Raw genomic sequence first — 27,014 nt, 5'->3', positions numbered from 1 at the left:
AGTGTGTAATGTAAACTCGTACTGTTGATGCAGAATAGAAAGTTTAAAAATAAAAGAAGATGAATGTAGTTGCCTTACGTCATGAAATTTTAAATTATTTTCTACTTTATCATTTTACAAGGCAAAATGGAATTGCAGCGCCTAGCCAAAGATGCTATGTAATGCTGATTTTCATTACGTTTGCGTGCGCGCTGAGTGTCAGATGTGTTTTGTTTGTTTCGTGAGTGGTTGTGGTAATTTCTGATGTGGCATCAATTCAATATTCAGCAGCTGATCGAATGATTGTGGCAAAAAGATGACTACTGAAGAAAAGTTTAATGCAGCTGTTAATGTAATAAGGAATCTACCGAAGAATGGTAAGTGTGGAATAAGTTTCCCTAGAAACGTCGATTTTTATTCTTTTCCCCTTTATTATTATATTATTATTTGTCACAAATGGTCGCAGATCTGTTTATCTTCATGAGAAAGTTTTGTTTAAATTAAAATTTTGAGGGAACAAGGATTTAATTATTTCGACTATATTTGGCGAAAAATTTAGTTGATAATGCATTAAGAAAGTTATTTAAAATAATTGTAATTAACTTATTTGCTTTTATTATTTTGTATGCATAAGTATGTACAAACATATTTGACATATGCTGTATGAAAATGCAATGTACCAGTGAGAGAAAAAAAATTAGTACAGTAATTTCACATTCTAAAGGCTCAAAAAAATTGTGGTTTTGAGTATGTACTTCGTGTCTCAATAAACAAAGTATTTTAATGTGTCTAATGCAACCACTATTTTACAGTATTGTAAATGTAGCTGACCTAACATATCTATCACATGAATATTAGGATATTTAATTACTATCACATTAATTACAATGCATCACTATTTCAGTAGCAGAAAATAAAATCAAATGGAAAGACTATACCTGCCAATATTAAAGCAAACAGCTGAACTACTTTATATTACCAATCTTCTTTTTTTTTATGACATTTAACCTAGCAAACCATTGTACTTATCTATTTCTTCATTCATTGGAAACAGAACAACTCACTATTTTGTCTTTACTCTATAATTAAGTTTATTGCATGTTCCTTCTCAAGCTAGCACACCATCATCTATTGAATATTAAAATAGATAACACCAACTGTCATTCAGCCAAACAAACTCTCAAATATCCAATAAACAGTCACTTGATAGTTTTTCTCCATCACATGTGCTACTTGACTCTAGATCCTACAAAATCCTTAGCTTCAAACACTTGAATATCAACATTTCAAAAGTTATTTGGCTTAGCAAAGTCGATAAAGACGTTATTCAAGAATAACATTACAAGAATAGTTATCTGTGGTATCCTCAAGGTTTATGGAAAAAAATGCAAGGTGGAATAAAAGCACTAAATAGGCTGTAAAACAAATGAGAATCTGAAATACTTCATTTGTATGTTAACTAATGAACTTATATCACTATTCAAAATTGCACACAACACATTATAACCCTACACAAATAGCAATATAACAAAATGTACCTTATTCACACACCACATTTACAATCGGGCTTCATCGTATTTCTTACATTGGAAATGATAGTTTACGTTTAGCGTTGATGACTGTGATATGGGTCCTTCTCCGCAGCACCACGGTGATAGTACTGGAATCTGCCGAAGTTTCAAAACTTCGACGATGACTGTCACAGTGCCAAAATCCTTCTACTGCAGCGGTAGACCACTCCGGCTCCGGAACTCTGTTCTGAGGCTGTCAACGATTCACCGAAGTAACACCGACCTCCAATTGATCACTAGTCGAAGTCAATTCTTAAATAACGGTTCTGATCGACTTCAGTTAAAATAGTTCACTTATTGTGAGTGGAAGTTCATTTCCCCACATGTATTCTTGCACATCACAAAATAAATACATCTTCCAGCAACACACAATGCTTAATTATAATTCCTGTCGTTTCATAGACAGCGTCTTAGTAGTTCAGTTGAATATATTGTATTAGTGAAGCTCATTAAAGACAAAACTCTCCGCTCATGTCAAATGCTAAAGCAAGACCCTCTGTTCAAAACCAAAAATTTTTAGTCTGTTTTTTTTTTTTTTTTCCATGCTAATAAATTCCAATATAACAACACTCATATAGCAATACATTACACTACCAAGAATTATCATTTTGCAAAGACAAAATGCCTTACGAGTAAAATATTAACATTCAATGGTTGTATTAAAAAAAATTATATTTTTTCTCTGTAAAAATATTTCTCCACAGTCCATCTCCTTCAGTATGCTCTTCACTTTGCTTACTTCACTTAAATCCCAACACCACAGTACCTACTGAAGCATTTTCAAGACAGCCTTTATGATTCCCTTCTAGTCATTGACATATACCTACTAATTAAAATATTATCCACAGACCCTGGCAATCTTTAACACAGTTGAATCTCTCCTTTTTCTACTAACCTTACAATTTATTACTGACAAATGCCAACCATAAGTGTCATAACTGTTGGTGGGAATGTCACATATCATAATAAATAAAATAAATTATTATGGTACTTTTTATCACTAATAATCATTTATTAGATTTTCTCCTAAATTTTCCACTTGTTCTAGACAATCACCCAGTCCGGCAAAAACTTAGCATTTCCAGGTAACCTACGTAAGAAACAATCATTCACATCTAATCCATGGATGAATCTGGTAACATTGCACTTACATTCAAGGGATTCATAGTTCACTTATGCCTCTCATCGGTAATGTAATAACTGTTAGTAATTTACTTACAGTAAATTAATAGTAATTAGTAATAGGTAGAGACCGAAAAAATTCGCGGATTCATTCGGCGATAAACTAGAATACAAATACATATACCTTTTATATGATTTTGCTATTGGCTTACTGTTCATTTGGACGAATCTCTACCAGTTATAAACCCTAAACCCTTTAACCAAAGAAGGATCGAATCACAGATAAACCAGCTGAGACGACTTACAAGTCGGCAGCCAATGAACTTGCGTTATTTTCCCAAGGGTACAGGGGAAAGTGCAGTCTATCCTGAAGGCCATGGAAACCGCGAATTATTCCGGTCCCTAGTAATAGGTATTTAGTTATAATCAGGAATTTATTCTTTTTCACGTAACTCGGCAAAGTTAGGCTATGATATATACATATTTTTTTTTTTTAAATTTAAAAAAGCCATCAGCTCTGTTGAGTTCAAACAATATCCTACAGTTTACTTGGGTTTTAGGAAAGGTGCAAGTCACAGACTCACACACCTGTACGTAGGTCTTGGATGGCGAGGGCTTGTCTGGTGACATTTCGTCTCCAGGACTACAGGTGTGACAAAGCTTCACTTTGCTGATGGCTGCAATGATTGCAATAGGGATTTCCCCCCCCCCCCCCCTCCCCTTCTGAAGTGTGCCATTTTTATGAATAAATTTAATCATGTAATGAGATGTATAAACTGAGTAGGTACCTCATGTAAAGTGTCTTCTTTCCGCCTATTCTGCTGCCTTCTTTTGGACCGCAGGATTATCTGTGTGGTGGCTCTAATTACATAAAGTTTTGATTCTTCACATGAAGCTGTGAAGTTGTTAAATAACATCACTAACAGTTCATAATACCCATTGAGAATATGTTTGCTTGCTTTTATCAAGATGTTGAACTGCTTGGCCTGGTTTGCAGAAGATCGCCAGATATTCAGTCAGGCAGTACTCAAGTCAGTAAATTTATTTGTACAGCAATGGGAAAGTGTTTTGAGAAGTTTTAAAGCTGCACTTGTTTGTGAACCATATGAGCGATGTGCTGCCAATTAGCATTTTTTTTGGCACAATTGCATATTTATTTGCTTTTAAATTATTATTTTAGCAGTAATTTTGTAGCTAAAATTTAAAACTTTTCCTCACACACTGTGCACTCCCACTTAATCTTTGTCAGGCTCAGTTAGGCTACTACTTCGACGATCCTGAGAGATCCTGAAAAATTATATAACTACCCAACTTTAATTAAGCTATATTCTAAGAATTAAAATTCTGAGTTACTTTATTTTTATGTTTATTTTTATTTTTTATTGTTTGAATATGGCAAATAAAACACCTTAATAATATTTTGATTAGGGCCAGTCCATGTAGCAAATTTTTTGGTATCCATGTATTAGTAATCAGGTATTTTTAAGTAATCGACTTTGTCACCAAACCCATGTATTGTTATTAAGATAATGTTTTGTGTACTCATATTCCCTCATCTATAAAAGAAAAATAAACAGAGGCACAGATATAGACAAAATTGCACTTGTTATTTATGCATTTGGAACTGCTCCCCAAAAGTACCCAGGGAGTGGATGAGAGGTAGGGCCCACCCAGGAATCCGAGTGGTGTGCACGCGTGTCTGGAGAAAGCGTGCGACACTACTTGGCAGTGGATACCCTGACCTCGTGTCTGCACGCACTCTCTCTCCTGCATTACAATGCAGTCTGCCTCCGGTACGGGCCGCGCCGGCGGGGATAACAGTACCGTCACCGTGCATTTCCAATGTGTAAATATCTTAGTTCTTGGTTCACAGCATTTGGTGGGAGTAATCTTTTGAGTGGAACGGAAGTTGATTGGAACAGAAATATTATTTATTTTATTTTATTTATTTATTAAAGTTGTGAGATGACTACCAACAGTGATGAGCCAGGGTGGTGGCCACCATACATAAAAACAAACAAACACAAAAAAATGACAACAAATACAAAACAAAATGAATTAAAACATTGACACAGACAACAGACACACAATCTGAAGTTATACCTAGTGTGAATAATTGAAACAAAGTAAAAGATAATAAAAAAAGGAAATATAATGCATTACAACACCGTGGAATATACTACATGTAACTAAGGTAGGTAAGTACATAACATATACCTTAAGCACGGTGCTGCCTTGTGAGGAAGTCTCGGAAATCTCTAAGTGATGGCGGATTTGCTTGATTTGTCTGTATGATATGAACTCTCGCAAACATTGGGGGCTGTCACAGGCATATTGGTGTGTTGAACTAAACATTGGAAGACTTGCATATGAGTTTTGTCTGCAAGGTTGAGCTGACTTTTTTTTAATTGCTACGTGGAAATAGTGTCAGTTCATAAAATTCAATAAAAGCTTTATCATTTTTCATCATTTTAGTTGGACCTTTCCTGAGGTTATTTATTGCAATAATTTACGTACACAAAAAAAATTGTTGTGATTAACAGTTGTGAATAAAAGTAATTTTACTGTCAGTATTTGAATTCACCTGTGTTTCCTTATAATTGATCAAGAAAATACACTCAGCAAAGTCTTGACGTTTATATCATGGAGCTGGAGAAAACAAGTTATGTAGGTGTTATGCGTGTGTAATCATGCTCTTCAAACACTGCTGAATTAGTTGGGATACCTATCAATCCCTTTGTCTGCCAGAGTGTTTCCAGACATCAGTCATTACTCTGCAGATTCTGTCATCACTGAAAATTTGAGACTTAAGTCACTGAATAACAATTTATCAAACGGCTACTAGTAATCACTTTGATTTTTTGAAGTTATACTTCTTTAGGCAAGTAACGAAAAAATGATGAGAGTGAAATTTAAAAATGTGTGCGCATCACTGTAACACAAAATTAACAGGTTGAAGCTACCCACAAAACCGCTCATTAAATCTCGAAAAAAGCTACCAACAAAATAGAAATATAACCTCTATTAGTCGCGCATGTTGGCATGCTCGTCACCTCTGATCACTGTTTTCATATTTATAATATTTATATAAGTACATGTTTCTAGTTTCTACATTCACAACACGTGTTTTAGTTTCATACAAGTGTGAATTATATATGTGCTAATAAATTATATTCAGTAGTGATTTAAATTAAATATTTTGATTAATATTATTTACTATTCGTAAATATTAGTAAAAAAATTGTGCTTTTATACTTTTTCAAGTGCTCCAATATATTTGAGGTTAACTATCCGTATGTATTATTTATTGATATAAATTAAAATATTATTTAATATAATTAATACTAAATATTATTAAATTATTAATGTTAAAGATTTATTATTGTTTTTTTAATATTTACAAAATAAAGAAATACATTTTTTAAAACATTTAATAAAAAAAATTGTGATAAAAATTGAAATCGAACATCAAATTAAAATATTAATTTTTAATATTTATTATTAAATTGAATAAATAATAAATATTAAGAAAATAATAAATATATAAAAAATGAATAAATTTAAATTATTTTTTTTTTAATTTATTATTAAATGTATCTATTTTCTTTTAAAATATTAAATAATCAATAATAAATATTTAAAATTAAGAATCTTATAATACTTAGTATAAATTATGTCATATATATTTAATATTCTCTAAATTTTATTTATTAATTTTTCAAATTTAAACTGAACTTTATTGACTGTGTTGACTATCTTTTTCCAGCCCTTTTATTATTTTATTGTAATTAATTATTTGCATGCAATTAAAAACTATTTTTTAATGATGCCAAAGAAGTATAACTTTTCACGTGCGTACATGTACCCATTTTTTTTTACAACTTAATCTTTTACTCCAAAAAATAAATTTTACATGTTTATTGTAGCTAACCAGCTGCATACATCATCGGTACTTAAAAACCAGATTACTTTTTAAGGCTGTGCATAATAACTTACTTTTGTTCGGTTGCCTGGGTGAACATGCATGATAGGCAACAGGTACGTTGCTCGGAACAATAGGTGCCATCGTGTGACGTGGTCCGTGTGGATGCTAGGCTCGATTCCCCTGTAAGCTGTGGAAATACATCCTACCAGCCGCTCTCGACAGCGATAACGCTGTCGCACTCTAGCTGACGGTCACTGGTGGGCTCTCTAGGTGTCCCACATGCCTCCACGTGGTTGTACGGACAAATACTCACAAATCAGCAGAAGGTACATGTTTTATTCACGTCGAGTGGTACAATGAAGATTGACAGTTACACAAAAAGAAAAATAGAAATTCATTACATATCAAACTGCAAAATAATCAGTTTAGGTGCTGACCAGGGCACTTTGTGGCCTTGCCTAGAAAGTTAGTCATGTAGTTTAGTTGAAAATGCTCAGTACAAACTTAAATAGTTACGTTAAACAATCTTCCGCCTGGAGTAGGCCTTGAAGAAAAAATAAAAAGATTTAAGAATATTTAATACACGGCAGATGCTATCAGATCAGTTGTGTAACAAGTTGAAGTCAACGAGGTGCGTTGAGGACGTCCTACCCCAAGCGGCGAATGGAAGAGACTCCTGAGGCAAGGGTGTCATGGCTGCAGGAAACAGTTAAACTACCTCTTAAAAACTAAGTACCTATTAATTTAAAAATAATTATTTTAGTTATAAACATACTTTAATTATTTAAATACTAGTTATTAAAATTCAGATGTAAATTGCTAGTACGAGGATAGTTCAGAGCTTGTGCTGCCCAGTCCTTACATACTAAAACCTGAAAACATAAACTATTTGGGTTTTATATAAAAAGAAAACAAAGCTGACAATTATATTTAAATTACTCAAGATAAGAGGGCGGCCGTAGCACAGACTCCAAGTACGCCTCGGGGCAGATATCACACACACGCACACGGGACCATAGAGGGTGCTGGTGGGGCGAGACACATCGGGCTTAGAAAGGGCGTAGCCGCGGTCGACGTCAGTTCTTTTCAAATACGGTAACCCTATTGTAATACCGATTTTATAATTGTGGTTATTCCGCTAATCAGTGCAAGGTCTGGGATCCAGCGCATTCAGGACCAGGGTCGTGCCAGAAAAGTAGTTTGACCGGATTGCGGAACATCGACGTGGCTTTGATGGGCATGACGAGTGTACGGCCCGCCAAAAAGCTGGAAGCACAGTGCTGGCGATGTGGGCGAGGTGAGCAGCCAGCTGGGTGCCCGGTGTGGGCGGTGTCACTGCTGGAGGCGACCGCCCCCTCCCCCTGTGCCGCAGGCTCGTACCAGCCGGCCCATGACCTGCAGCTGCGCTTCTACGCGTACTACAAGCAGGCGACGGAGGGCCCGTGCGTGGCGCCACGCCCCGGCTTCTGGGAGGTCATCAAGAAGGTCAAGTGGGAGGCTTGGAACCGCCTGGGCAACATGTCCCGCGAGGAGGCCATGAACAACTACGTGGAGGAGCTCAAGAAGGTGAGACCCTGCGTTGCAGCGTCGCTCGGTCCTTTCACGCCTGCAGTCGCGTGTATCTGATAGTCGCTCGGTCCTTTCACACCTGCGGTCGCGTGTATCCGATAGTCGCTCGGTCCTTTCACACCTGCGGTCGCGTGTATCTGATAGTCGCTCGGTCCTTTCACGCGTACAGTCGCGTGTATCTGATAGTCGCTCGGTCCTTTCACGCCTGCAGTCGCGTGTATCTGATAGTCGCTCGGTCCTTTCACGCCTGCAGTCGCGTGTATCTGATAGTCGCTCGGTCCTTTCACGCCTGCAGTCGCGTGTATCTGATAGTCGCTCGGTCCTTTCACACCTGCGGTCGCGTGTATCTGATAGTCGCTCGGTCCTTTCACACCTGCAGTCGCGTGTATCTGATAGTAACTCGGTCCTTTCACACCTGCAGTCGCGTGTATCTGATAGTCGCTCGGTCCTTTCACGCCTGCAGTCGCGTGTATCTGATAGTCACTCGGTCCTTTCACGCCTACATTCGTGTGCCGTGCCGCTGCTGTGTCGATGTCTTTCGGTGGTCAAAGACTCCTTCCGTTTCCAATATGATTCCTTCTTGTGGTGATAAAATTCAGTTCTTAAATTAAATTAAAAGCCAAACATGATTTTTGTTGGTTATTTACAACACCGATGAAAAACGCAGCTAAGGCTGAACTTAAATAGCATATAAACTAATTTCTTTATGTGCATGTCTCATCACACTCACCTTAGTAATTTGTTTTCTTGACAAGGGGGTTGAAATCTTTCCAATTTTTTTCTCAAAAATTCATACACACAATTCGTCCGTATACGTAGGCGGGTGACTCAGTCTGAGGCTGTCAATTTAGGAACCGAAAGGCAATAGACATTGACAAAAGCCCAAAAGGTAATGAGTGCAGTGAGTGCAGCTTTTAATCATTAAAAGATTGTGGAATGGTTGCTACAGTACTAAAATATCAAGGGAAAAATTAATAGTGCACCAAACATGTTGCACAGTGGAGCCAGCACCCTGTGTGACGGCTACCATTTAACAAAATGCATTTCAGGGGCTTTGCTGTTTGGTAAAAAAGAAATCACCTCTGTGACAAGCCTAACATACAACTCCTTCAAATTCTATTTAACTGTGTCTGGTGTAAAGTTACTAATCAAATCACACTAATCTATTAGATATCATACTCAACATTTTGCTTTGAAAATTAATAAAATTATTTATATATATACACTAGAACCTCGATAATCCGAGCTTGATGGGACCGGGGCCAACTCGGATTATCAGAACCTCGGATTATTGGAAATACGAATAAAAACACGCAAAATCAATTTCTAATACATAGTATGTCGATGTTTTAATAAAAATAAAATACAAACATATTGAAAGGCAGATTAGAAATATATACATAATTATTATTTTTTAAAATAATCTATTATTGTTTTTTGTTTTTTTAATGCTCCTCGCTTCTCAGCTGCTCGTGTGCTCCACTTCTTAAAAAACATTACGTCATTTGGCGTGACGTCATCTTGCTGCTCCACGTATTCGAGTGCCTTTTCTAAGCATAGAAACCCATCTGCATGGCTAATTTTTTTGTTGGTTTCTTCTTCCTCTTGTTCGTCTTTTTCGGTGTCCTCATCCCGGTTGTTGACCATTTCAATAATTTTCTCATCTGTCAATTCTTCAATTTCATCACTGTCTAACCACTTCTTAACCTCTTCAGCACTGGATTCCATTTCGCAGCCAGGGATTGTCACCATTAAATTCAATAGAGTCATATTATCACAGTCATCTTCAACTATTTCTTCTTCTTCACTTTGTGAAACTCTGAGTTTTATAAGTTTTGACCAGGATTTCTGTATAGTTTCCTGTTTAATTTCTGACCACGCATCAACTAACCAATAGATAACGTCTTTTATATTAACTGTTTTTAGCATATCTACTAATGAAATTTCTTCTTCTTGCAAAATATATGTCAGAAGCATGCGTCTGTACTTTTTCTTTATTGTCGCAATGACGCCTTGGTCCATAGGTTGAATGAGGCTAGTCACATTTGGGGGCAGGAAAACAGTTTTAATTTCATCACTTGAAAGCTCTTCTACGTTTGGATGGGATGGAGCGTTGTCAATAACCAACAGTGCTTTTCTCGGTAATTGTCGTTCTTTTAAAAAAGTTTCTACTGAAGGAACAAATTCCTCGAAAAACCAATTTTTAAAAATGGTCGTATTCATCCACGAGTTCTTTTGATTTTTGTATGCGACGGGTAGTGCGTTCATATTTACATTTTTAAAAGCTCTAGGTTTTTTTGATTTTCCTATCACCAAGGGACGAAGCTTATGTGTCCCAGAGGCATTGGAACATGGCATAACAGTAATTCGTTCCTTGCTCTTTTTATGCCCAGGAGCGGAAATCTCGTCTTTGGATGCTAGACTCTTGTCAGGTAGCATTTTAAAATTTAACCCAGTCTCATCACAGTTATATAATTGATCATGTGTGTAGCCCCCTTCTTCGATCATGCTTTGAAATTTTTGAACATAGTTTTCAGCACCAGCAGCATCAGCTGAAAGCTTTTCTCCTGTGATATGCAATTGCCGCACACCGTATCTTTTTTTCCATTTATCCAGCCATCCTTTACTGGCATTAAAATTGCTTTCACCTTCTTGTAATTTATTACGAAAATACTGCGCTTTTTCTTGTAATATAGGCCCAGAAAGAGGGACACCTTTTTGCCGCTGTGCTAAAAACCATGAAAACAAAGCTTCACTTGTTTTTTCGTACTCACTTTTTTTCATACGAGATCTGGACGTTGTAGCCTGAGAAAGATTTTTTTGAGTTTGCCATAACTCCAATTTCTGTCTGTTGCGCCTCCAGTCACCCACAGTAACAGCACTCACTCCTAAATCACGCGCAATTGTTTTTAGCGGCTCACCTTTATCAACCCGCGTCAGCGCTTCTAATTTATCACTTAATGATATTTCAGTATGTTTTCTTTTACTCATACTGGTTCGTAATATAACTGGGACGTAACTACATAGATGTGCTCACGGCGAAGAACTTATGGGAACTAACAATTACCCTCTGGAGGGAACGCGGGGAAGTGACGAGGGGGTGGAGGATCTAGGCCGACGGAGAAAAGGGGTTTCCCCCAATGTTATAAAAATAGATGCTTGCGACTTCTGACAGGGGTGGGCCGCTACCTGCTATGTACAGTCACTTACCCAACTCACCCCATCAGGCCTTCCTCCTCAACGTAGCCCTGGCCGTCCCTACATGTATGTGTGTTTGCAAAATTCATATTTTTTTCTTTCTCATAACCCCCGAAACTGACTCGGATTATTGGGAACTCGGATTATCGGAGCTCGGATTATCGAGACCCTAGTGTATTTGTACATTAAAAGTAAATTTAATAATTTTTTCTTATCTCAAAATGGTTTTTACTGACAAAAAATTTTTTTATATGTGAATTTTTTTCCAAGCTTGATTCTTCAAGGCTGTTGCAATATGTAGTTAAAACTTTCTTATAATTGTTGGTTTTAAAATGGTAATAAATGTATTAAATGGAATTTTGCTAGATTTATTTGTGCAGTTTGTTTTTTTTAGTTCACGTTATTTACATCATTAAAAAATGTAATGTTTATAAAACTTATATATCACATCCAGTGTGGATCTATTCTTACTAAGGACATTTTGTAACTGCACAGGAACAGCTTTTTTATTTTATCATCATTCAACGTCTGAGCTTTACACTCGTAATAAATTATGTTTCAAAATTTGTGCCACATCAGTACCTACCTATTTTGTATTTTACAAGCATTTAAAGAAGTTGTTTGGTTTGAAAGTCAGTCAAGTGAAGATAATTATGATGATTTTTACATACATGAATTACACATGAACATCTGTTGATAATACAGGGTGGGGCAGAATGCAATCCCTGATTTGGCGGGTGAATTGTGAAAAAACAGTTCTAGATAAAAGAAAATGGTTTTTATTATTGAAAAGTACATATTATGCAATTTTTTTTATTAACTTTAAAAGATAATATCGTTGTGAGTGGTGGCCCTGGCGGGCAATGCACATATTGAGCCGTTCAATAAAGTTTTCATCCACACTTGCCAGCATATCTTGTGGAATCCCGGTGATTGCTTCCTCAGTTGCATCCTTCAGAGCTTCCAAGGTTCAAGGTCAAACTTTGTAAATCACAGCTTTGAAAAAATACACAGGAGCTCAAACTGTGGAGCAAGGAAATCAGGTCGCCAGGAAAAATTTCTTGCAAAACTTTGCGTGAACAATGAATGGGCAGTATAAGCCATGGTTCCATCCTGTTGAAACGAGAAGACGTCTCTGACATATTCCCTGTCAAACTCTTCCATTTTTGGGCGTAAAAGGTTCTTCAGAATCTTATAATAGTGTGCTGAAGTCACAGCCACAGTTTAACATCCTTCAAAAAAATAAGGCTCAGATATGCCTATCAAGGACACAGCACAACAAACTGTCACTTTAAGGATGTGAAGTGGTTTTCGGTGTAGTTTACAAAGGTTTGCAGTTGCCCAGTAATGAAAATTTTGCTTGTTTTCTGTTAGGATTGCATTGCAAGCATCTCAATGTTTCACACAGCCTTGTGGGCTCTATTCCTGGGCAATCATGAACTTGTAAGGGTGTAACTGAAGGTTCGTGTTCAAAATTTGCCTTATCGTTCTGCACGACTATCCAAAGGCAGCAACATGTTTCTGTGCGGAATGTGTTGGAGATAGTTCAACAGTTACCCTAACTGCCCCTGTGTTTTCGGGAGTTCTCACACTTTTAGGTCGCCCGGCATGTTTTTTTTTTAGGAACAGCAGATCCTGCCATCCCGATATTACTGATCCGTTTTTCGAATGGTTTTAGTGTTGGGAACACCGTCGTTACGATTCAAACTGAGCCGCCTGCGAAAGGCCCTTTGCGTCGCCACTGCACTTTCCTCGGTTTTTAAAAAAAGTGTTCTCCACGACAAAGCCCCGTTGCTCACCTGTCCACTGAGAACTGCGTTGTTACCCCGGCCTAACGGCACCTGTGCCACCTCTGGTTGATTCTGGAACTGGGGGACTGCATTCTGCCTCATTCTGTATTCGGCGGAACAGCAAATGCGAGGAAGGTAAACGGGTTATAATGTCAGGAGCCTACAGGGGTGTGTCGTGCCGTGCCGCAGATAGTGGAGACCATGTCGTACACGGACAACGTGGCGGACTTCCTGGGCAGCCTGGGCTCGTTCTACGACCACGTGCCCATGCAGGACCTGGAGCTGCTGATCGGCAACGTGATAGAGCGCGTGCGCTCGCAGCCCGGCTCGCCCGTCTGCTCCCGGGACACGTCGCCGGTGCGCCGGGCCTTCTCCAGCCTGGACGTCAGCCCCGCCAGCAGCTACTCCGCCTCGCCCCTGCCCCCCGCCCCGGGGCCGGACGAGGAGGACGAGGAGGACGAGGAGTTCATCGACACCGTCGAGGTCTGTCCCCGGAACAACTAGTCCATGTTGTCCGCGAGAAAGAAGCACTAGATTTGAAAATTATAATTTGTTATGGTTTTAACAATCTAGGAAGTTATCAAGACACTGCAATGCTCTAACTTAAATATATCACACCAAACACACACATACATTCCGTAGTTTTTAAAAATAATTACGCTTAACAATAAAACATATTGGAGTTACTGTAATAATATTATATTAAAGAAAAAAGTACTAGATCTGTACTATACCACTTAAAAAACTTATAAAAGTACTAGATCTAGTACGAAAGTACTAACTGTGGACACCCTGATTGGAATTAGCTGAATGCATCTGACAATGCCTTGCAAATCCAGAAATTCACCCTCTTTTATACTGTTTCAAATTTCCAAACATGTCGAACATGAACCTCATGTATACCATATTTATTAGTCAGTTGTCTTCTTAATAAAAAAATGGTGATTTTTAAGAGACACTTAACTTGAAGCAAAATATATTTTTTGATAAAGTTGAGGATGTCAATTTTTTTTGTATTGGTTTTCATTGATAGTTCATTAACTGTACAGTTATACGGCACAGATTTTGTGTATACCGTGTGTTTAACCCATTTGGTTGCCTTTGCTTTGAATGAGGGGATGTTGTGTTTTATATATTAAGAGCCTGGTGTCTTCCTGAAATGAACAGCAGTCTTAACATCATGGTTTGTCTGTAATTATTAATGTTTTATTTTAATGCGATGGTTGACTTGCCACAACTGTATTTTACACAACATCCTGAATTACCGCCTAATGATATGCCTGCTTAATTTACACTTCCTAGTAAGTCAGTTGTAGGCAGCATCCCAATTTCAAGGTTTAAAAAAATAGCAACAAAGGTGCATTTTAAAATCTTCCAGGTTATGGTATTGAATTTACTCTGTTTTTCCAATGTATGATATCCTTATTCTGCCATTATCACTGTCCTGGTTTCAGTGTGGTTTCTTGTCAGGTATATGCCAGAGAGTACAAAAGTTTTAGACACAACTTTGTAATCCTAATCCTAAAAGTATTACAAATTCAAAAGAATGTTTGTTTGAATGTTTGTTCATCAATCATGCTCAAACTGCTGCACGTATTCTAATGACATTTGGTATAGAAGTCAATTACGTCGTGGGATAGGACATAATTTACTTTATTAATCTTAATTATAATCTTTAATGCGAAAGTATGTTTGAATGTTTTTCCCTCAGGCTCAAACGGCTGCACTGATTCTAATTGCATTGTGTAATAGACATAGGGTACTTTTTATACAGTCAAACCTCATCTATACAAACCTTAAGGGACCATAAGTTTAGCACTTTGCAATAACGATGTTTGTATTAACGAAACTATTGGGAAAACATTACAACATAAAAAATTGATTACCTTCTAATTCTTATACTATTTAGAATATTATATACACTGTATTATATAAACCAGTGTAGCCAACCACTGCTGAATTTGAATTCCGAAATCCTTAACCTCAATGCTAAGTAATCTGCCGTATTGTAACGTTTTCCACCCCCGACTCATGTTTTTTCGGGCGCCATTGGTTGTTGCACGACTCCCCAACCAAAGGGATTTTCCAGCGGTTCAGTGGTTACCGAGAAATGGCTACACAAGAGTTTGTCACATCACTTCCACTCAACCAACTCCAACACGTTGATCCAGTCCTTTTGCAGTCTCGCTTCCTTACTCCTCCCCTGTGCACCTTACACCCACGTTTTCTCTCAGCGTCCCATCCTCCATCTTCCCTTATTCTTCCTCTGTCCCCTCTTCCGCCGGCACTCCGTATCCCTCCGCCACACTCCAAATAAGGGAATTTGAATTCAACACTGTTTAGCAAGCTCACTTATTCTAACGAAGCATAATTTCAGAAAGTGTTTAACCACTATTATTGACGTCCTACAAGTTAGTTCACAACGCAAAAGTTTCAAGCTAAATACTAGGTGGATCAGGGCGCAAGAAAGTAGTTCCTAGCCAATAACAGCTCCCTTGCTATAGACAATACTGCTTTCGGAGCAGTTAGAAAAAGTGGCTTAACTGCCATTTTATTAGGGCATTGGGGTAAGCTCCAGTCCACCTCACAGTATTCTGCATTATAGGTCCAGAACGTGGCAAATCGGCTGTACGTGTTTCTTCATGTTTAGACATCTCATTCTTTGTATATATATTCTTTATATATAGTATTTTTTATATGCCTACATTAGCTTGCAATAGCTGATTGTCTTTTCAAGAATTTTATATATATATATATATATATATATATATATATATATATATATTTTTTTTTTTTTTTTTCACAAGGACAAGTGTGGGATGTTAATTATCTAGCGATTACAGTTTTTTTTTCTCTCAATTTTCAACTTCGTTGATAATTTTAGTTTCAACTTTCAATGTAATATTGTTATGTTTACGTTTTTCAATCATTTTACAGTACAACACACACACAAAATTCAGGTTATGGCATACATGCGAACAAAAGAAAATACTCAAACTTATTACCATAGATAATCCAAACTTCTTCATATGTGCGCTGCCAACGATAAATACGGTACATATAGAGTTTACAAAATGGCGTCTTTTCCATTGTAATTACGAACATCGCCACTAGAGTTACACTTTTCATCTTGTTTTACAACTTATTTGCGCTGTAGAATACATACATCTTTGTTTACTTGATTGTGTATGAAAATGTGATTATTTATTTTGAACTTTAAACAGTTAATACTAATTTTACTACCAGACTTTTTTTTCTTTCATATTAACTATATTTCGTATTAAAAGTACTGAATAACATAGGAAAGCATCTTTCTTTTTCTGGAACTGTGAAAGAACTTTGCATAAACTGGAATTTTGTACTAAGCAGATTCATATTAATGAGGTTTGTCTGTAATCCTAATCCTAATGCAATTTGGATTCAACTTTTTACACAAAGTTACAGTTTCCTTTAAAGTTAGCGTTTTCAAATAAGTCGCAAGTACAAGCATTGAAAGTAGATGGTCTACATTTGGGCACGTCATGTTTGTCACATGGTCAACTGTATGTCGGTTGTTATAGAGTATCAAATCGTAAAAATTTACGTGTGTTTGCTGAAAATATAGTAAATCATTAAATATTGTATACCGAGCTGTATTGAAATAAAATATTTTCACAAATGTTCCTGATTTTGACGTGACAACGTCTAATAAATCGATGAACGCCGGCTGCACGCACGAAAAAGTGTCCCACTACGGATGTGTCCTATTTGCTCATTGTACGCATGCGTGGCATCTCTCTTCCACTCAATTGGAACGACCATCGATTTGACTTTTCAATCATATTTTCGTCGTTTGAATTATTAATATTATGTAATTTAACGATTGTCCGCCGATTTTCAGCACAATCGGTACAGTTATTTAAAAGTAATGTTGAATATTGAAATACGTTTTGAACCAACAATGGTGTTTTACAGTTACACATAATAATTCAAATTACAACCGGGATCTTTTGCACAATGTTTTAAAAAATATTGTAACACATTATAAATAAGTTTGGTGTATTTGGGATGCGTATTTGTTATAAAATCGAGTTATAAAAACGAAATAATATTATTCCCCTACCGTGAACAAAATTTTTATAAATGTATATATAACCTCTGAAACTATTAATTATCGAAAATGGCCTCGTGGGTGAGCGATCAGCGGCGCTATCTTCTAATTGTAAGATTGTCGGTTTGAATCCCAGCAGGTGCAAAATATTTTTTTTTTGAACTTGTAAAAATAAATACGACGCACGTAACATTTCAAAAGTAATAAATATATTTGAATAATGAATGCAAATAAAAGTAAATTTATTAATTAAATTGTACATTTCATTTCACTCCTTTGTATCCATACAAAATAGTGATAATTCAATAAAAATGATTCAATTTTATTCATAAAAGTATGCAGATGTAGATTTTATCATACAAAAGATAGAAAAATTTTAAAAAAAATTCTTCCTCAAAGAATATAATATTTTTAATGCCTAAATGGTTTGGTTGCAAAAACCTATAACGGCTCAGTCTCAGGCCGAATATGATATTTCCTTTTCTTCTGGATCAATCATTTCATCAATGTTTTGTTATGACGTCACGTTAAACTATCGTCCGTAAACCAACTTTACAGACAACCAATTTTTTATATTTTCCATTTTTATAGTTTTGTATTCATTATAATTAAATCATAATAAAAGTTCTAGAAAAAAATAATTAAAAAATCAATTATTACTAAAGTCTCATTTACACCTAGCCTAGCAGTCAGGTAACAGCTTGTGAAATGATAATTTTTTTAAATATATCTTAAACATTATATTTTATAAAGTAAAATTTGAAATGAGGATTTTGGTAATACACTTTCCTGCTGCTTGTTGCAAAAAAATAATAAAAAAAAAAATTTGATATTTGAATGTTTGGCTCATTTGAGCATAGCACATTTTTTTATGGAATGCCTTGTTATCTATAGTGACAGGCTGCTAGAAATATTTTTTTTCCTGTGAAATAATAATTGGTGTGTAGCTACACTGTGATAGTACTGTCAATGGTATTAAGTATATTGATGGTGTTGAACTGCAACCTTGTATGTCAACATTCCACCAATATTTACATACAGCATACTTGTATGTCACTTATGAGAAAAATGGATTGAATGAAAAATTATGGTTACATAATTTTAAAGAGTTTACTTTGATTGTAAACATGTATGAACAGTCAATGTTTAATATTTAGTAAATATAGTAATTTAAAAGTGTTTTTTGACTGCCCTGTAAAATTAACATTTTTGACATATGAGGTTGCAGTTCAACACCATTGAATGGTGTTAGAAAAAATAATAAAAAAATAGTAAAATTAAAATATATATAGTAACTTGTTGTAATGAATGATGGTATGCCAACATGCTGGGCGACAGTGTTGGACTCTGCGGTGTTTCAGGCGGAGCCGGAGCGCCTGAGGAAGGACAGCACGGGGAAGAGGGCCGTGCAGCACGCCCACACGAACGGCGTGGCGGCCGCGCCGAGGGAGCGCGAGGCCCACAAGCCGCCGGCCCTGGTGAGCGGCCGTGCCGAGCCGGAGGACCAGGAGCGGGGCCGGCCGCGACACGCGTCCCCCTCGCGTGAGTCCCTCCCTTGGAGATCACCTGCAGATTCATTGTGATATTGACAATAAATTACATTGTGCCACAAATTTGGGATCATCTGCACCGATTTATTTTTGACACTAAAATTTAATTTTGGATTATAATTTTGACAAAGAATTTATAGCTTAACGTAAACTTGGTTATCTTATTGTTCTCTCCCATTAAATCTTTTTCAACCGGGGTTGTCTAGAGGTTCTCAGCGCCTGAATTGAGAGTCCAGTTCGCAGACTCCAACCAGTAGGAGGACTGGCATGTATGGGTTGACAGTGGGAAGAGAGAAATACATTTTCTATAATTTCGCTCTTTTCACTCATTCAAAGCGTGGGCAGAGGGCGCAGAGGCCGATCACTGGTTGGGGGGGGCGGCGAACTATCTGTTTTACTCCAGAATAAGGAAGTTTGCTACACGGATTCAGGAAAGTACAATGACAAGGGAGAGGGGAAAGTCATTGGCAAAATTTTTTGCAGACGTCTATCTGTGAAACATCAGAAAACAGAAAACCGTCGTGCAGAAATCTTTTTTGATTTCTATGAGGTAGGAAAAAAAAATCGATCTCCAAATCCGCGGCCCCAGACTGAAGCCGGCTGGTTGATCGGCCGGGAGTGTTTGTTGGCGAGAGCCCGGGGCGTGTGCGTGGCCGGCAGGTGCAGGCGGCAGGGTCCCCGGGCAGGACGCACCGTCGCTGAGCCCGGGCATCTCGGAGAAGATCCGCGACACGGTGCTGCACCTGCAGAGGGACCTGGACCGCGTCACTGCGCGCGTGCGCAGCCTGGAGGTGTCCGCGCTGAGCGGGCCGAGCCTCGCGCCCGCGCAGGTCAGTCGTCGTCCCCCATCGTCCAGGCTGTTCCCAGCCTCGTCCCCCATCGTCCACGCTGTTCCCAGCCTCGTCCACCATCGTCCACGCTGTTCCCAGCCTCGTCCACCATCGTCCACGCTGTTCCCAGCCTCGTCCACCATCGTCCACGCTGTTCCCAGCCTCGTCCACCATCGTCCAGGCTGTTCCCAGCCTCGTCCCCCATCGTCCACGCTGTTCCCAGCCTCGTCCACCATCGTCCACGCTGTTCCCAGCATCGTCCACCATCGTCCACGCTGTTCCCAGCCTCGTCCCCCATCGTCCACGCTGTTCCCAGCCTCGTCCCCCATCGTCCACGCTGTTCCCAGCCTCGTCCACCATCGTCCACGCTGTTCCCAGCCTCGTCCACCATCGTCCACGCTGTTCCCAGCCTCGTCCCCCATCGTCCACGCTGTTCCCAGCCTCGTCCACCATCATCCACGCTGTTCCCAGCCTCGTCCACCATCGTCCACGCTGTTCCCAGCCTCGTCCCCCAGAGTAGAAGCATCCAGATACGTTGAATTACTTCACAACTACGTGCTTTAAACATTTTTTTTTCTCCGCATGGATGGCCGTGATTGTGATTTCTTCTTGTTTTGTGGCCAACTTCTAGATAGTTTATCAGTTCGTTTTCACGTACAGACCTGCCAACTCTCATGATTTTGGTGCGAGACTCACGATTTTAAGGTCCATCTCACACCCTCACGCCAAAATAGTGTTTCCTCCCGATTTTTCGGGGCCCCGAGATTTTGTTTGTAAAAGTTACAAAACAAGTTTTATGAAAGCTTACAGTAACGAGTTTCCATCAATACTCGAGTCATGTAAAGGAAGCAATTTTGCATTTTGTAGCGTGTGCCGTGCTGATTTTTCTATCTCACATAGTGGAAGAGGAGACATTTTGAAACATGTCGCTACAAAAAAACACAACTAACACATGAAGTGTTTTGTTTCCAATAAAAAATTTAATTTTGCTGTGAACAGTGATAGTAGTGTTACACGAGCAGAATGTTATTTTACATCTTTTTTAGTTGCGGCCCTGCATGATCACTACACAACAGCGCTAAATTATGTTCAACTAAATTAAATCTGCAACCTATAATTTGGTGAAATAAATTTTGAAGCAGAGACCATGTAGGATATGTACAGGTATGTCACTTAAATTTAAAGATTCTCATTTGTTGTTTTTTATATCTGACATGTATTTATGGGCCAGAAAATTTTTATCGAGGACCTCATGATTTTTTAAATTTGAATGTTGGCAGGTCTGCACGTAGTTGTTAGGTTATCGGTGACACTTAACTGCAGATGCAAATATTAAGATTCTTGTTACTCAGCTGATTCATATTCAGATCAATACACTATATGTAGGTTTCCCCACAGATTAAAGATGTCTTGACTACAGTAGAACATAATTTTTATGTGCCAGGGATATTTGGAATTCTAGTTATTAATTATTTTTATTTTTACTTGCACAGTCATATTCCCTAAAGTATTAAATATGTAAAATTTTTTCCCGCTTCATGCAGAAGTTTTTTCCTGCAATTTACATTTTTAACAGCTCTGGATTTAGTAGAAATTATCATATAAAGTTCAGTTAGACAGAACAATTCAGTTTAAAGAGAATGTTGTGGATTTTCAAGATTATGGTATTTATTATATGTTATTGCCTGTGGTCATGCTAGATTCGTTTGCATGTTATAAACAACCACCTTTTTTTTTATGCCATGTGCTATGGTAAACCATACAACCTTGGACCAAACTTTGGCGACGTGAGTACAAACATTGATTTTAGTAATGGCATCTTTTGGTTTTAAATCTGTCAATTTCTAACTTTAATGTGTTATTACAAGGCCTGTGCGAATATTCAAATTTTTTAATGTAAAAACAAAGTTTTATTATTTATATTCAATTTGAATTTCAAAACTAACACTTTGAAATCTAATACTCAGTCATTTACAAATACAGCTGTACGGGATCTCGAAAGTCTGGAAAATTTTAGGGATCAAAGAAGATTTTCTCGTTAGGCGGGGAGAAAATTTCCACAAGATTTACGTAATGTTATCTATGTGGAATTTTTTCGCTACATCTGGCCATGTAAATGTTGAGAAGACACAGCAATTCGGAACCATTACTAACACCCAGATTATCAGCTAAAGTATTTTACGGAGAAGATAGTCCGGCAGGTTTATAAAAATAGATTAGAAAAGACAGCACACTGATACTGATAAATATGTCTGTAAAAATCAAAACACTGCGCGGGTGTTAAAGTTGACAGTTTTCAGATCAGGGGGTAGAATCTTGGTATGCCAGCTTTGTGATCAGTTTCGTTCAGAACAAGGCGGTGAAGTATAGTGAACTAGTACAAATCTCGTGGAAAGCATCTGGTCGCATACACACAGCAAAGACTCCTAAAGCCTAACAACCTAAGAAAATGTTTTTCTGGTGGATAATACACAGTGAATGACGACCGGATACAGACCCACACTCACGCTCCTTTCACTCACGCCTTGTGGCCTAAAAAAGGGGTCACACTAAGTGCGGGAGAAGAAACTTCGCCTCTTTTACCAAGCACACATACACTAGACAGGAAAAGACAGGAAATTTGTAAGCAGCTACTGTGTTCCTGCATTTTAGTTAAAACGAGTCCAAAAATATATTCCAAAAACGTTATTATAAACTGATTTATTTACACATAGTGAAAAATTCAAACAAACAAGTTTCAATTTTTTTCTAGACCTGCATCATATTTAACTATACATTAAAACTGCTCACTGTATACCCACTTTTATCGCATAATTTTCGCACTCGCATAATCGTCGCACCCATATTTAAGGGCACCAAAATTTTGATCAAAAACTTCTTGCGTAAACGTCGCATGATGTTTTTGGTCCCGCTTTGTGTAGGTATATTTTCCGTATAAAACAATGTATTTTAAAGTAGAAATCTAATATTTATTCGGAAATTAACTACATATTTTACTTATTTAATTAATGGAAATACAAGGCTGTCTGATGTGTAAATTTTCTTTTAAAGAAGTTTTTAAACGTTATAACCTTTATCTGTTCATCTGCGTCGCCGCGGTGTACCGCTTAAAAAAACTGTAGCCAGCGCTAGTTGGCATCATTCATGTTTGGTTATGTTGCTTCCCATATAGACTGCGCACACGTAGTCAAATATCAATATCTCGCCGATTGCATGCAACGCGCGCTATCTTTCGAGTGCCGAGTTATCTACATTTGATGGCCCGCACTCTTACGTGGTAAATGTGTACTACAATGATAGTTTACGCGTTAGTTCACGTCACATATTGAAGTGGCTTGCGTTCGGACCATAGATTTTGTTTTTATATTTAAAGTTGAAGAAAGGTTTTTGTTGCATGAATTATTAATATAAATTGTTTGGCGTGCTCTTGTATACTCCACCATTTTTTTAAATAAACGTACTTTTCATGAACGGTTTTGTTTTTATGAATAACTTTAACTAACATAAAAAATTTTTTACACATAATCGTCGCACCCCTACTTTTCAAACTTTATTTTAGTATAAAATGTGCGACGATTATGCGAGAAAACACGGTACCCTCGTCAGTGATATCAGCAACAAGAAAGGTCTGTCATGTAATGTCCAAGTTCCAATCCTATGACCAGTCGGGCGGCAGACACAGCACACGTACAATAACTACACTGTTCACGGAACTTCCTTCACACAACTGCTGACGTATTTTGATTAAACAATTTATACTTACTCATGAAGTTATATTTATTAAAAATCATTACAGGTTAGTTATTTACACACACACAGTCAAACCTCTTTGAAACGACCCCTCACGGTTCCCAGGAATAGGGGCGTATTAGAGGGGAGGTCGTAATAGTTGTTTTCAGAAATTTTCAGTTGTTTTAAACACCCCCCCCCCCCCCCCCCCCCCCCCAAAAACCGCTGCTCGCTAAGAAACCAGCCGTACAATGGCAGGATGCTGTCACTCACAATGTTAGACGGCTTTGCTTTAAACCCACTTCAACCTTCATGACAAGTCCGTCGCCCTACAGGCCAACTCTAAAGAAAATATATGTTAGTTTACATGTACGTTTTCTGCTTTCCGTAGTTAAATACACTAGAACCCCCGATGTCATGAACCGCAGATTTAACAAAGCCGTGATTTTACGAATACATTCGCGGGAACCGTCAAAAATTGAACATTTTGACCAAAATGTGAAAATCAGAAGAAAAAATATATAAAAAAACGAAATGAAAGATCATTAAAATCTGTTAATTTTAACACAGCGTATTTTTGTGTCGGCTTAAAATACTTCCAATAATGTTCATGTAAGAATAACAAAAAAATAATGGGACATTTCCTTTAAAAATATGGCAGCTGTAGGTTCTGCAACGCGAGTGGGCGCACACGAAGCTCGCCCGGCTGGCTGGGGGCAGCGGCTTCATGACGATGACACATGAGCTCACCCCTCCCTCCCCTCGTTCACATTCTTCAAGGCTCGCTCATCCCTCCCAGACACACAATCCATCTAGTGTCCTACCTTCGCTCTCCTTTGAAAAACCTTCAGTGAGAAAATGCTCATTTCACCCTCCCTTCTATCGTAAAATTAGGCTATTATGAATGGGGTACTAAAGCGGTGAGGGAGGGGTCAAAATATGTCACTTTTCACACCAAGTTCGAGTTCAGTCATCTCTGGCAAGGAATTTACAAGCTTTCAAACTTAAATATAAATGTATTTTAATAGCAAGGGTCCTATGAAAAGGAATCGAATATACCGAATAAAATAAATCTGCTGTCACCAAACAAAGCATAAAACGGCCCAATGCGTGGTCGCTTCGTTATTGCTTGCGTGAGAGGTGAGACGTGGAATGTTAGAATAAAGATAAATGCGGGGGAGACAGACGGCAGCCAGTGTGTTTCCTGCGTGGGGAATAAGTGGCGTAGCCTTTTATTTTTATGCTGGGTGAAGCTACCTTTTTCTATCAACCCACGGGAAAAGATAATTGCTTGAGCTGTCAAAATAAACATCGCTGCGGCAGTTAAAACAAGTCGAGGCGGGCGTGCATCCAGTCGGTCCCTGTGTATCGTCAACCGATAGTAATCAGAATCAAGAGAAATCCAGCAGGTAGCTTTCTTTGCCTTAACTGCGTACCACACTAGACACTCGCAAAAAGCTAAACGTAAACACGTTGCCACAAAAACCTTTATCTGCACCCTGCCGGCAAAGGGACGTGGAATGGGGGTTGTCAAGCGCTGACAGCGGTCGACGGGAAGTGGTATCTATTTTTAGATCTGCGCTGCCTACGGCAGTACAGCACTCGGCAAGAGAAACGCAGTAACACACTACTCACCACAAGAAACTTATTTTCTGTCCGATTTTCTTCGGATTTTCGGCAATTTTTTCACTGTTCCTCAAAATCGGGTTGTAATAGAGAGGTGGTCGCAATAAATGGGGTTGCAACAAAAAGGTTTTACTGTATTCAACTGCACAGTACAATATATTTTTTTTAAACTTTGAGGGAAACTTTTATTTTGGTTTTTGTTTCATCAAACATTCACAGTGGATAAAACTAAACCAATTTATAACACCAGGACTACATCAGATAACACTGGCTCACTTTTCAGGACATTAAGAAGAAGTGAACACAATAGTTGCCCCTGTGTATAAATTGATAGTCAGCTTACTTGCCACATTTATCTATGACGAAATAGACTTGACTAGAAAAAACGTTTATAAAATTTTGGATTTGAGAGGAAATTTTCAGTAAATGTGTCTTTCCTTTACTGAACTAAAATACAGTTTAAATCACAGCCATTAACAATAATAAAATTAAAAAAAACTATGTTTTTAAAATGTGAATGTGAAATCTTTTTGTCAGTTTTTCTGAAACGTCGTTAAATTAATACAAATTATTTTATAAAATTGTTTCGATGTTGCAGTAGTATTTTTACTGTCACTAAAAGTTCCTGCCGCAATGAAAATCCTGTAAGTAAACTTGTAATTCCATGTAGAATTTACTACTGTATATTTTCCGAACATCGTCATAACTATTCAACCCACGAAAGTCGCACTTCTAATAAGATTTTCTGCTTTTGAACACATTTTGTTTGGTTTTTCCATCATTTTCGGAAGCTGGTTATGCGGCAGTCATTGCAGCATGGAAGAGTCGGGCAGCCAGCAGGACTGTGTGTGCCGCAGAGACGGCAGCCCGGCTGGTGGCCGCTGGCGGAGCTGTCCGTGCCGACGGCGGTGTTCGTGCTCGGCTGGCCGCTGGCGCTGCACCTGCTGGCGACGTGGCTGGCGCGGCGGCGACGCCAGCCGTGACGTGCCCTTAGCTCGGGCCCCAGCAGCGACATCACACGCCCCCGCATGTACTCACAACTATCACCAGGGCTCTCTGGTCACACATTCCTTTTTTATATATCCGCCATATTTTATACCTGTTTCTTGAGGTGACGATTATATGTACTTTTATTGGGTTTATTTGATAGTGGCAGCTGTTGATTAAATTGTCACTAGTGTGTATATCGAACAGTTTTTTATAATAAAAAAAAAATTCTCAAGTATTTTTTACTTAGTAAAGTCTAAAATCTTGTGTGTATTGTACCTATATGTACCTTATAAATAAAAATTTTGTTACACATACACGTGATTTTTTTGGCAGGGTATATACACAAATTTGTAATAAAAATTTTCTGACTTTATACGACCAAAATTTTTAAATTTCTGTGACTAATATTCTATTTTTAAATTGTACCGGTGCAAAGCTGCTGAAATTGTATTACTGCTTTTGCTGAGACCATCACTAGGTAACCTGCAGCTTTTGTTTAGGTGTTTACATTTAACAGAACAATAACTCTTATACAGTAGAACCCCGATTTAACGAAGTGCTATGGTTACCGTAAATGTTTACTCTAAATCGATGTTTCGTTAAATCCAATTTACCGATTTTCAATGACTCCCGCACTCATAATCGCGGCCCTACGTTTCCATATCGTAGACAGGGTCGATGCTGATATCTTGAGCTGCCAAGCTATCTCAGACTTTGTCAACTTTCCATCTTCAACGTTTTTGATCTTGCTCGTACGGCCCCCGGTTCGTACGTACACCACGGTCGTACATATAGATTTTCATAAACCGTGAAAAATGAGGCATGAAATAAAAAAAGTTTAAAAATATGAAAAGTGTAAGAAATACCTTAAAGTTTATTAAAATACAGTCGCAACCTGCAGTGTTTATAACAAATACGAGCTACATACACATTATGTCACAGTAAAAAAATTTAAAAAAAAATGGCAGCAAATTGATGGAAATATATCGTCAATAGCGCGCCGTGCGCGGAGAAAGGTCATTGTACTTGATCAGCTGTTGTTACG

The 27,014-nt window shown here is 38.0% G+C and overlaps 1 protein-coding gene across 3 annotated transcripts; it reads left to right on the top strand.

The window, feature by feature from the left end:
* On the top strand, positions 1-26,201 carry LOC134539429 (acyl-CoA-binding domain-containing protein 4). 3 transcript variants are annotated; one of them, XM_063381461.1, is made up of 6 exons: positions 1-356; positions 7,970-8,163; positions 13,344-13,637; positions 18,606-18,786; positions 19,461-19,624; positions 25,786-26,201. In XM_063381461.1, the coding sequence occupies exons 1-6, from the start codon at positions 296-298 to the stop codon at positions 25,960-25,962; spliced, it is 1,071 nt and encodes a 356-aa protein (XP_063237531.1). In that variant the 5' UTR covers positions 1-295; the 3' UTR covers positions 25,963-26,201. The 3 variants fall into 3 exon arrangements, with proteins under 3 accessions (XP_063237531.1, XP_063237532.1, XP_063237530.1); XM_063381462.1 differs by having other exon boundaries at positions 19,455-19,624; positions 25,837-26,201; XM_063381460.1 differs by having other exon boundaries at positions 19,455-19,624.
* Positions 26,202-27,014: the final 813 nt, after the last annotated feature.

This window comes from Bacillus rossius, chromosome 15 (assembly GCF_032445375.1).
Source record: "Bacillus rossius redtenbacheri isolate Brsri chromosome 15, Brsri_v3, whole genome shotgun sequence".
In the NCBI taxonomy this organism is placed as follows: domain Eukaryota; kingdom Metazoa; phylum Arthropoda; class Insecta; order Phasmatodea; family Bacillidae; genus Bacillus; species Bacillus rossius.
This window is presented reverse-complemented; position numbering and strand designations above follow the sequence as displayed.

Excerpts from the sequence above, each read along its gene's own strand:
- LOC134539429 (XM_063381460.1), top strand. The coding sequence starts at position 296 with ATGACTACTGAAGAAAAGTTTAATGCAGCTGTTAATGTAATAAGGAAT. Across the intron at positions 8,164-13,343 it reads ACGTGGAGGAGCTCAAGAAG|ATAGTGGAGACCATGTCGTA; the intron begins GTGAGACCCTGC and ends GCCGTGCCGCAG. Across the intron at positions 18,787-19,454 it reads GCGACACGCGTCCCCCTCGC|GTGCAGGCGGCAGGGTCCCC; the intron begins GTGAGTCCCTCC and ends CGTGGCCGGCAG.